Source organism: Schistocerca cancellata, chromosome 3 (genome assembly GCF_023864275.1).
Source record: "Schistocerca cancellata isolate TAMUIC-IGC-003103 chromosome 3, iqSchCanc2.1, whole genome shotgun sequence".
NCBI lineage: Eukaryota > Metazoa > Arthropoda > Insecta > Orthoptera > Acrididae > Schistocerca > Schistocerca cancellata.
The window spans coordinates 914,722,410-914,735,322 of NC_064628.1; the positions used below are offsets into that span (position 1 = coordinate 914,722,410).

At 46.8% G+C, this 12,913-nt stretch overlaps 1 protein-coding gene across 2 annotated transcripts in view; it reads right to left on the bottom strand.

Annotated features, from left to right (window-relative positions):
• Positions 1 to 2,447: 2,447 nt before the first annotated feature.
• The window catches only part of LOC126175992 (arylsulfatase B-like), a 295,042-nt gene continuing 284,576 nt past the window's right edge, over positions 2,448 to 12,913 (bottom strand). For both annotated transcript variants that reach the window (XM_049923102.1, XM_049923103.1), the window contains 3 exons: positions 10,688 to 11,038; positions 7,434 to 7,657; positions 2,448 to 4,293 (listed from right to left, as the gene is read on the bottom strand). In XM_049923102.1, coding sequence (XP_049779059.1) covers positions 3,928 to 4,293; positions 7,434 to 7,657; positions 10,688 to 11,038 — 941 coding nt within the window. In that variant the 3' untranslated portion in view covers positions 2,448 to 3,927. The remainder of the gene's footprint in view (positions 4,294 to 7,433; positions 7,658 to 10,687; positions 11,039 to 12,913) is intronic.

The window sequence follows — 12,913 nt, forward strand, 5'->3', positions numbered from 1 at the left end:
ATTGTCAATACGTCCCAGAGATGGCAGCACCGTACGGCAGATGGAATTTTACCGCCAGCGGCGAGAATGAGAACTGTTTTAAATACTTAAAATGGCGACGTTTTCCTTACTTGAACAGCGTGCAGTCATTCGTTTTCTGAATTTGCGTGGTGTGAAACCAACTGAAATTCATCGACAGTTGAAGGAGACATGTGGTGATGGAGTTATGGATGTGTCGAAAGTGCGTTCGTGGGTGCGACAGTTTAATGAAGGCAGAACATCGTGTGACAACAAACCGAAACAACGTCGGGCTCGCACAAGCCGGTCTGACGACATGATCGAGAAAGTGGAGAGAATTGTTTTGGGAATCGCCGAATGACTGTTGAACAGATAGCCTCCAGAGTTGGCATTTCTGTGGGTTCTGTGCACACAATCCAGCATGACGACCTGAAAATGCGATAAGTGTCATCCAGGTGGGTGCCACGAATGCCGACGGACGACCACATGGCTGCCAGTGTGGCATGTTGCCGAGCAATGTTGACGCGCAACGACAGCATGAATGGGACTTTCTTTTCATCGGTTGTGACAATGGATGAGACGTAGATGCCATTTTTCAATTCAGAAACAAAGCGCCAGTGAGCTCAATGGAAGCACACAGATTCACCGCCAGCAAAAAAATTTCGGGTAACCGCCAGTGCTGAAAAAGTGATGATGTCCATGTTCTGGGACAGCGTGGGCGTAATCCTTACCTATTGCGTTCCAAAGGGCACTACAGTAACAGGTGCATCCTACGAAAATGTTTTGAAGAACAAATTCCTTCCTGCACTGCAACAAAAACGTCCGGGAAGGGCTGCGCGTGTGCTGTTTCACCAAGACAACGTACCCGCACATCGAGCTAACGTTACGCAACAGTTTCTTCGTGATAACAACTTTGAAGTAATTCCTTATGCACCCTACTCACCTGACCTGGCTCCTAGTGGCTTTTGGCTTTTTCCAACAATGAAAGACACTCTCCGTGGCCGCACATTCACCAGCCGTGCTGCTATTGCCTCAGCGATTTTCCAGTGGTCAAAACAGACTCCTAAAGAAGCCTTCGCCGCTGCCATGGAATCATGGCGTCAGCGTTGTGAAAAATGTGTACGTCTGCAGGGCGATTACGTCGAGAAGTAACGCCAGTTTCATTGATAGATTTCGGGTGAGAATTAGAAAAAAGATCGGAGACCTTAGAACTTGAATGCACCTCGTATATTAGGAGAATGTCTCCCTCTCACTTCGTTAAAGATAACTTAACAGATCTCAGCCCACATTGTTGCCAACAATATGATGGCGTCTTGCAGGCCACGTCTTCGCCCAAAGGATCTGTGCCAGAGAGAAACACCTTACTTAGAATGACTGCGTATTGACTGTAGTGCAGTAAATTAATCTAGGTGCTCCAAAAATACCTTTCCTAGGATATCTATGGACCAATTCGTTGCGTAATTTATCTCGCACACCGCATGGTGCTAAGAGTTATTGGACTCAGACCGTGGCCACAAGTAGGTCTTCACCTCACGCTGCTGAAGCTGCGAGACGACAGATAAGGAGGAACTTTCCAACATCTCCTCCTTTTGCCAGTGTTCTTAAATTGCACTGTTCATGAATGGAACACGGATGGGAGGCAATGGTGGTGGTACTCGAAGTATCGTCCATAACACGCTGTAAGGTGGCTTGTAGGGTGTAGATGTGATATAGATCTAGGTTTCAGTACAAGCAAGCATGGTGATACTTCTTTCACCACCAGATTTTGAACACAGTACTTCTAGATCAAGTGCCACCGCAGTAGTAACCATAAGCAACATTGAGTATGCATGGTGATTTCAATGCAGTAGGCCTACAGTATTAATGTACAATGGATACTGCATTACATACTTCTGTCTCCTCTGTGTTTTTTTGGTTTGGTATTATGATAATTTTAGAGTTTATAATGGTACTTATTTTTCGTTTCATACTTGATATTACTGGTTTTCATGTATGTATATTTCCTATTGGAACACATTTTCCGTTTAGTGTAAGTCTAGTAGTCTGAGAAAGGTCAAACAGGAAATAAATCACGCATTTTTTTGGATTAACTACTAGGTATTAAGGTAACATCCTCCTGGAGAAAGCTGTTGTAAAATCTCAGGAACGAAGGAGGAGGAATGGAAGTTTAATCGCTTACTTCTCTGTGATGATGATGTTTTTAAAGATGTCTCTTAAGCTTGGATTGGATGGGAGTGGAACAATAAGCAGGCTGTGGTCTATTATTCAAAGAAATCATCCAAGCGCATGTCTGAAGTAAAATATGGAAAACATAGAAACTAATAGCCACAAGTTTCTACCCACAACCTTACTTTCGTACAATTTTATTTCTTTTGTACTATATGTTTAAAAAGGAAGAAAGAAAAATACAAGATCAATTTTATAAAAATATTTTATTACAATAACAGTGAAATATAAATAATATAAATTACAAAATCATGAAACTTATCACATTAGTGATTATGAGCGATGAAGTGAACAATATTACAAATGAAAAATGAATTTGTGACACTTTCATACTCAACTGCCTGAAATCTGCAACAACAGCTAAAGGCTGAAAATGATTGGTATGTACAGTGCAGTGTGTCTGACTATTATATACAATGTATATGTTACACACATTTTATATATATATATATCATGTAGTATGCTTAAGACCATGGACAGCAGTCAGTGACATGTTATATCACATCAAATATACCTCACATTACAGACCTCTCTTACGTAAGTCTAAATGAGGTAGCAGATCAGGAACCTAATACCATAAAATACTTCTGTATGGTGATTTATGTCACCTTTATATCCCTTTCTTTCTTACATCTGGTATTGAATGGTTCAAAGTGAAGGAACTTTCAGTAATAGAGAGAAAGAGAATATGAATAAAATTATCATTGGAAGGAACATTTATAGTAATGTATACATCACTTTGATCTTGGTGCGTTGCTTTAAACTCTTCTTGGATAATTTACTCAGGTTACCAGATTTTTGTACATTAGCGCGAAAGCTACATCTTAAAATATGGATGATCTTTCTCATTCTGTTCAACATTTAAATAAATTAAATTACATTAGGCTGTGCAGTGCTCCTGGCACATTTAGAACGACCGTGATTTTGTCACTGGCAAAATTTCAGTTAAATTCTAAGATTCTGCGATACATTCTCACCTGCTCATGTGTAGACTTATTGTTTACAGACGTTTTACGTGCCATGTTACCACACTGGTGAGAGGGAAAAGTGACAACTGTACCACTTTTGCTGAGCTCTGTTGCTTTTGTCCAAGGCACCAAACCAATATTCGTATGATAACTAATACTGTTTTTTTTCATTTTAAGGTGCATCTGAAAACGGCATATAAAGAATTGGGACCACTTTTCCTGCTATGCTGTGGATCATTGTCAAAGAGTGCATAGCATGTAATGAAAGAGCATTATATAAAAGTGTATTCTCTGAACTGCACAGTAGGAGGTGTATGAAAAAAGGCCAGTGACCTTTTATATTTGAAAACAAATCTGTTGGAGTCTGAACTACATTTCCGTTCTGTAGAATATAGTGCCAACAGAGCAGAGGTTCCACTCTCTGTTCTGAAACTGATGGGAGCGTTTTGCGTAAAGTCCCTTACATCTATTTTTAATGTATCATAGTTTTTCTCATGACACTTGAGGAATCCAACCCGGATAGTTGTTGGAAATTACGAAGCTCCAACAAGAATGTTACCGGTACGTTTGTTTGTGATAGGCAGTTTGTGTGTGTATGTGGCAAATAACTGACAAGAAACCACAATTTATGATGTCACCCTGTACACACACACACACAGACATAAGCATTGTTACTGCGAGGCTATGAGCGACTGCCTCGAATTTTGAAACTTCGGTTCCTTCCCAACTGCTTGGGTCATTTCTTCTCCTCATCCTCTGAAGGCCGTGCCGAAGTTTTCTTCATGGCCTTCTCTTCCTTAAGAGCTGCCGTTGGAGAGATGTTGAAGACAGCGAGTGCTTTGACGATCTCCTTTCCGAGGTCTTTCTCGGTGCGGAAGGCACGCAGCACGGCGGACGTGATCCCCAGCGCGACGGCGAGGAAGACCGTGACGACGACGGCCAAGTTGAGGGTCGGGCTAGGCTTCATCTGGAACGGCTGTTGCGCGGCCGGCACGTCCTGCCACGGTGCCCACGTGTTGTTGTAGAAGGCGGGATTCGCCCGCGGGTCCACTGGAACGTTGTTTGGAGGCACCATCGTCAACCTGTACTGCTGCACTGCCTCCTGGAAGCGCCAAACAACCACTTGTAACAACGCACGGCGTCTTACATGTCTTCAGATTAAAATGACAGTGGGATGCTGCTGCTATTACCTGCTAGAAAGGAATCATCTCACACTTCCAAATTTATTACCTACAACAACATACTCACACCATCATCTACATCTAAACTCTTGCAAACCGAGGGGAAGTGCATGGCAGATGGTACTTCTAACTGTACCACATTATTCTAAAATTTCTTCATCCTGTCATCGCGGCTGATACAGCAATCAGTATAAGCTTCGACATAAAAATACAGTCTTGGTTGCGGAGGTTTTTTAAAATTTGGATGACAAGTTTCGCCATTGGTAGGCGTGTTCAGATTGTAGAAAATGGTCACGGCGCACGCCGTCCGTAAAATGATTACACTACGCGCGTATGTCGGCAAAATGCAATTGGGATATGGAAAAGTTGAAAATCCCTAATGCCTGTCAAGTGGGTTCCTTACTCGGTGCCAAGCGTAAAGGACGCCTCACAAGTTAGGAACAGATGCGTAGAAGAGCTTTGTTGGGAGGTAGCACAACATGTATCAGCGACCCCGCTGACAAACATAAAACATGCTGTGCTCCCACTCCATGAAACTCTTCTATGCATCCGTTCCTCACTTGTGTGGCGTCCGTGGAAGTTTGGGAATTTCCGAACACCCTGTATAGATCGGAATGTGGAGTAAATTTTAACGGTACTATCAGGTCTTAACTTGAGCACCAGCTCGGAAACAGTGATATGCTACGAAAGAAATTTGTGCTGGACTGGGATTCGAACCCGGGTCTCCTCCTTACCAGGATGGTGCGCTGACCACTGTACCATCCGCACATTGTGACCATCGCAACTGTAAATTTCCCATGAGACTCAAATTCTCAATTTATCAACACATTACTAATGTAGTGCTCCTTGCTCATTATCCTCATTAGATGTTCGAAAGAATAGTCACGACATATATAATTAAGGTGAGGAAGCTCAACTGATCACTCCAGTGCGGATGCCACGGGTAATGACAATAGTGTGCAAGGGGCACTAAAATAATAGTGTGTGGGTAATTTGAGAAATTGGGTCTGCTGGGAGGCGTGCTAGGTTAGTCCGTGCAGTTGCAATGTTCCCTGTCTCTGGATGTCATAGTGGTCAGTGTGTCTGCCTAGTGAGCCGGAGCCTTGGGTTCGAATCCCAGCCTAGCACAAATTTTCAACTTCCACAATAGATTTAAATCATTGCCCACTTGCAGATGATGTCATTAGTTCCTTTGTGTCTCGATTGATTCGTAAGGACTCCGGGACCACAAATAACAGACCCCATACATACAAACTAATACCATTTTCTTACGAAATAACATACCAAGTAATACCATATAGTTCATGCATTTTCCGCAAGAGGCAGCACATCTGCCATGGTTCCAAACTATACTACTGGCCATTAAAATTGCTACACCACGAAGATGACGTGCTACAGACACGAAATTTAACCGACAGGAAGAATGATGCTGTGATATGCAAATGATTAGCTTTTCAGAGCATTCACACAAGGTTGGCGCCGGTGGCGACAACTGCAACGTGCTGACATGAGGAAAAAAATGGTTCAAATGGCTCTGAGCTCTATGCGGCAGGATTCGAACCTGCGACCGTAGCGGTCGCTCGGCTCCAGACTGTAGCGCCCAGAAACACACGGCCACTCCGGCCGGCGACATGAGGAAAGTTTCCCACCGATTTCTCATACACAAACAGCAGTTGACCGGCGTTGCCTGGCGAAACGTTGTTGTGATGCCTCGTGTAAGGAGGAGAAATGCGAAGGATCACGTTTCCGACTTTGATAAAGGTCGGATTGTAGCCTATCGCGATTGCGGTTTACTGTATCGCGACATTGCTGCTCACGTTGGTCGAGATGCAATGACTGTTAGCAGAATATGGAATCGGTGGGTTCAGAAGGGTAGAACGCCGTGCTGGATCCCAACGGCCTCGTATCACTAGCAGTCGAGATGACAGGCATCTTATCAGCATGGCTGTAGCGGATCGTGCAGCCAAGCCTCGATCTCTGAGTCAACAGATGGGGACGTTTGCAAGACAACAACCATCTGCACGAACAGTTGGACGACGTTTGCAGCAGCATGGACTATCAGCTCGGAGACCATGGCTGCGGTTACCCTTGACGGAGCATCACAGAAAGGAGCACCTGCGATGGTGTACTCAACGACGAACCTGGGTGCACGAAAGGCAAAACGTAATTTTTTCGGTTGAATGCAGGTTCTCTTTACAGCATCATGACGGTCGCATCCGTGTATGGTGACATCGCGGTGAACGCACATTGGAAGCGTGTATTCGTCATCGCCATTCTGGCGTATCACCCAGTGTGATGCTATGGGGTGCCATTGGTTACACGTCTCGGTCACCTCTTGTTCGCACTGACGGCACTTTGAACAGTGGACGTTACATTTCAGATGTGTTACGACCCGTTGGTCTACCCTTCATTCGATCCCTGCGAAACCCTACATTTCAGTAGGATAATGCATGACCGCATGTTGCAGGTCCTGTACGGGCCTTTCTGGATACAGAAAATGTTCGACTGCTGCCCTGGCCATCTCATTCTCCAGATCTCTCACCAATTGAAAACGTCTGGTCAGTGGAAGCCGAGCAACTGGCTCGTCACAATACGCCAGTCACTACTCTTGATGAACTGTGGTATCGTGTTGAAGCTGCTTGGGCAGCTGTACCTGTACACACCATGCAAGCTCTGTTTGACTCAATGCCCAGTCGTATCAAGGCCGTCATTACGGCCAGAGGTGGTTGTTCTAGGTACTGATTTCTCAGGATCTATGCACCCAAATTGCGTGAAAATGTAATCACATGTCAGTTCTAGTATATTTGTCCAATGAATACCCGTTTATCATCTGCATTTCTTGTTGGTGTAGCAATTTTAATGGCCGTACTGTAACATCCCAAGAAATACCATCTAGTTCATGCATTTTCCGGAACAAGAGGGAGCACATCTGTGACGTTTCTAACTAGTTTGCGAGAAAGGGGCGTTACTACAGCCGTGGGTTACCACTGCTAACTTCCTTTCTGGTAAGTCTAATACTGGAGTTAAGCAAAGGTCCCAGTGACGCTCGGCTCGCACGCACCTGCAGACTGCGCAGGAGGAGCGGCTGGGAGGCGGCGAGGTTGACGGTCTCGCAGGGGTCCTCGCGCAGGTTGAAGAGGCAGGGCGCCTCCATGGGGCGGCACTGGGTGGCCTCGCTGGCGTTGTCGGCGCGCCGCGGCGGGCAGCGCACCTCGGCCTCGTGGCGCAGCCTGGCCACCGTCTCCTCCGAGAGCAGCTGCGTCGACAGGTGCTCCTCCACACCGCCTGCACACAGGTGAGGACAGAGCGTCAGCATCCGCATCTCACAGGCAACCCCACAACTTCCGAAATACACTCCTGGTGCCCATACATCGGGATAAGAGCACAAAACACTGCAATACCATCATCCCACGTGTTCTATGTAGCTCTGAGTGCATTATGTCGGATCTAAGTGAATTAGAATGTGGACAAATTGTTGGTGCTCGTATGGTGGGTCCTTCTGTAGCCAAGGTAGTCAATCTGTTTGGTGTTTGCAGAGGCACGATTGCCAAGATAACACCAGACACGCGGAGAAATCAGAAAAGCATCACTAGCTAAGTCTCAACGTCTTCGATGATCCATTATGGATCGTGGGACGACGGCTGGCATGAACTTCTTGATGCAATAATTTACCAACAGCCATATGTATTGTAGAAATTTATTTTATTTTATGAACTTCTATGTGCTACCAGTTTCGGCATTGCATTGATGCCATCTCCAGGCCCCTTTGGTCATAGGCGTAAAATCGCTAAACACGGAAGGAGCCATATAACTGGATCCGTGAATCAATCGTCCTGCAACAGCTCCTGCTGGCCAGGCGACACAGACTAAGGATCCACTTATATGGCTCCTTCCGTGTATAGCGATTTTACGACTATGACGAGTGGGGCCTGAAGATGGCATCAAAGTAATGACGAAACTGGTAGCACATAGGAGTTCATAAAATAAAATAAATTTATACAGTACATACGGCTGTTGGTAAGTTATAGCATCAAGAAGTCTCAACATGGACTGAAGCGTGTGTGGAGTGAGCGTGACATATGGTCGTTGAAGAGGATTGTGACGAAATGTAAGATTCACTGAAGAACACGACGGTGCTGCATTGCGGGCTGGAATGTCAAAACTCCTCATCAGTGATGGAAACGTCTGTAACAGGAAAACGTCGTGCCAGAGCTATAAAACCTGGACTACGGAGCAATGGAAGAAAGTCATTGTGTTGGGTTAGCTTCGCTTCCCACTGTTCCCGACTTCTGACAGAGTTTAAAAATACGAGCGAAACGTGGTGGGGTCTGGTGATGATTTGGGCAGCCATGTTGTGGCAGCCCGTGGGCCCCACAGTTACTCTAGAATTGGCACTGCTGCCAAGGATTACGTGACCATTTTTGCTGATTGGGCCATCCCACGTACAGCATTTGTTTCGTATTGGTTCACATGGCTCTGAGCACTATGGGACTTAAGATCTGAGGTCAACAGTCCCCTAGAACTTATAACTACTTAAACCTAAGTAATGTAAGGTCATCATACACATCCATGCCCGAGGCAGGATTCGAACCTGCGACCGTAGCGGTCGCGCGGTTCCAGACTGAAGCGCATAGAACCGCTCGGCCACACCGGCCGGCGTTTCGCATTGGTAACGTTGTGTTCTAACACTACAATGCTCCTGTTGATACAGCTCACACATCTACTGTTCTGTACAGCTACGTAGAGGTGGACTAAAGTGTGGTCTGGCAATTTTCGTAGTTGCAAAGTTGGACAGTGGCAGATATGATTAGCAAACAAGTTAACACAAAAAACAGAAGATTTACACCACTAGTATTTCTCCAGCGGTACAAAGACTCATTACAAATATTGCAGCAAGCAACAGAGTGCAGCTATGACAACGTTATCACAGAAGAGGGTCCAAACGCGATTGGGGTAAGCCGAGTTTGCCGGTCGTCCTATATTGGGGCAGCTACTGGTGGTGTGACTCAGTGGGCACGCACCATTGGTTCCTCCAGATTCTACATGACCGCTATCGGCGTCAGGTCGAAATCGCCATTCCGCTACCAATCTCGACACAGTTGTATCGAAATGTGATACCACATCCAGGACTGGTTTTGTGAGCACGAGGATCAATTGTCGCATCCTCCCCGGTCACTAAACTCACCAGATCTCAATATTATTGAGCCTCTGCGGTCTACTTCGGAGAGAAGTGGGCGTCACTGCTATCCACCTCCATCGTCTTTACTGGACTTGTCACTATTTTGCAGGAGGAATGGTATAAGGGTTCTCTTGAAAACTATTCTGGAATCTCTTTCGCATGCCAATGGTTGCGCTACACTGTATTGGGCATTGTAAAGTGTCGCGTTTTTGGTGTTTGTATATTTAGAAGAATGCTGAAGATTAGATGGGTAGATCACATAACTAATGACGAAGTATTGAATAAGAATGGGGCGAAGAGAAGTTTGTGGCACAACTTGACCAGAAGAAGGGATCGGTTGGTAGGACATGTTCTGAGGCATCAAGGGATCACCAATTTAGTATTGGAGGGCAGCGTGGAGGGTAAAAATCGTAGGGGGAGACCAAGAGATGAATACACTAAGCAGATTCAGAAGGATGTAGGTTGCAGTAGGTACTGGGAGATGAAGAAGCTTGCACAGGATAGAGTAGCATGGAGAGCTGCATCAAACCAGTCTCAGGACTGAAGACCACAACAACAACAACATATTTTTGTTTATTCCTTGTGTGTATCGGTGGTGTAATGGTCTGGATGGCACACAACCTGATGTATTGGCAGATGTGCCAACACCTTGTAGTTAGAGGAGGCCGAAATGCACGCTATAATATAACGCAGACTGGCGTGAGGTCTGGAACAGGATACGTAATGAATGCTATAAAGAAAAGTACGTAGCTGCTGGAATACTTAACTTTAATCCATCATTTGTATACAGCATTCTTGATGATACAAGTGAGACTCTCTCTAGAAATGGTTAATGGCGCCTTGCTAGGTCGTAGCCATGCACTTAGCTGAAGGCTATTCTAACTCTCTCGGCAAATGAGAGAAAGGCTTAGTCAGTGTAGTCGCTAGCAAAGTCGTCGTACAACTGCTGCGAGTCCTAGTACGTCTCTCTAGACCTGCCGTGTGGTGGCGCTCGGTCTGCAATTACTGACAGTGGCGACACGCGGGTCCGACGTGTACTAATGCACCGCGGCCGATTTAAAGCTACCACCTAGCAAGTGTGGTGTCTGGCGGTGACACCACACAACCCGTGCTCGCATCACGACGCTGTTACTGACCTGTGTTGCCGGCGGTGACGGCGGCCATCTTCTCGAGCAGCTGCCGCTCGGTGAGGAAGCCGGCGAGCGCGACGCCCGTCTTGGAGGCGAGCACGCGCGCCACGTCGTAGGCGGGGGCGGCGCCGTGCCCCAGCCCCGCGCCCCCGCGCCGCCGCGGCTCGCCGTACCAGCCGTCCCAGGCGCCGCCGGTGGAGCCGGTGACGTACTTCCAGCCGCCGCGCACCAGCGCCGCGTACCCGTAGATGTCGTCGATGTTGTGCAGCACCTCGGAGCGCGCAGAGGGCGCGCCCTCGCTCAGCGACGCCCACATGTCGACGCCGTCGACGCGGCCCAGGTCGCGCACGTCCATACCTGCGGGCAGACAGGCGGCGGCGCTCGGTGAGTCGGTTAAAGTAGCGCGCGACATCGAGCGTATCTAGGTGTGCACCCACCCTGTGCAGACCATAGGGAAGTGCATAGCACACGGCATTTCCCTTTGCACCACACATTGGGCAGAATTCCTGTTCGGTGAGGTGGAGAGCATCTTGCTCTAAATTTCGTCAAATGTACGCTACTGGTCATTAAAATTGCTACACCAAGAAAAAAAATGCAGATGATAAACGGGTATTCATCGTATATTATACTAGAACTGACATGTCATTACATTTTCACACAGTTTGGGTGCATAGATCCTGAGAAATCAGTACCCAGAACAACCACCTCTCGCCGTAATAACGGTCTTAATACGCCTGAGCATTGAGTCAAACAGAGCTTCGAAGGCGTGTACAGCTTCAATACGATACCACATTTCATCAAAAGTAGTGACTGGCGTATTGTGACGAGCCACAATTGACCAAACGTTTTCAATTGGTGAGAGATCTGGAGAATGTGCTGGCCAGGGCAGCAGTCGAACATTTTCTGTATCCAGAAAGGCCAATACGGGAACTGCAACATGCGGTCGTGCATTATCCTGCTGAAATGTAGGGTCTCGCAGGGATCGAATGAAGGGTAGAGCCACGGTTCGTAACACATCTGAAATGTAACGTCCACTATTCAAAGCGCCGTCAATGCGAAGACGAGGTGACCGAGACGTGTAACCAATGGCACCCAATACCATCACGCCGGATGATACGCCAGTATGGTGATGATCAATACACGCTTCCAATGTGAGTTCACCGCGATGTCGCCAAACACGGATGCGACCATCATGATGCTGTAAACAGAACCTGGATTCATCCGAAAAAATGACGTTTTGCCTTTCGTGCACCCAGATTCGTCGTTGAGTACACCATCGTTGGCGCTCCTGTCTGTGATGCAGCGTCAAGGATAACCGCAGCCATGGTCTTCGAGCTGATAGTCCATGCTGCTGCAAACGTCGCCGAACGTGCAGATGGTTGTTGTCTTGCAAACGTCCCCATCTGTTGACTCAGGGATCGAGACGTGGCTGCACGATCCGCTACAGCCATGCTGATAAGATGCCTGTCACCTCGACTGCTTGTGATACGAGGCCGTTGGGATCCAGTACGGCGTACAGTATTACCCTCCTGAACCCACCGATTCCATATTCTGCTAACAGTCATTGGATCTCGACCAGCGCGAGCAGCAGTGTCGCTATACGATATACCGCAATCGCGATAGGCTACAAGCCAACCTTTATCAAAGTCGGAAACGTGATGGTACGCATTTCTCCTCCTTGCACGAGGCATCACAACTATGGTTCACCAGGCAACGCCGGTCAACTGCTGTTTGTGTATGAGAAATTGGTTGGAAACTTTCCTCGTGTCAGCACATTGTAGATGTCGCCACCGGCGCCAACCTTGTGTGAATGCTCTGAAAAGGTAATCATTTGCATATTACAGCATCTTCTTCCTGACTGTTAAACTTCGCGTCTGTACCACATCATCTTCGTGGTGTACCAATTTTAATGGCCAGTAGTGTAAATTAATGCAGATGAGTAGGATAAGCAATCCCGTAATATTCGAGTACAACATTGGTGGTGTGCAGCTTGACACAGTCACGTCAATTGAGCAGCTGTGTGTGTGACGTTGCAAAGCAGCACGATAATGCTCGGGTACGTTAGGTTGGTTGTAGGGCGAACAGTCGACTCTGGCTTAATGGAGAATACTAGCTAACTGTGGATCGTCTGTAAAGGAGACCGCTTGCACAACACTTGTACGACTCATTATTGAGTACTGCTCGTGTGTCTGAGATGACCACCAGGTTACACTAAAGGAAGACATTGAAACA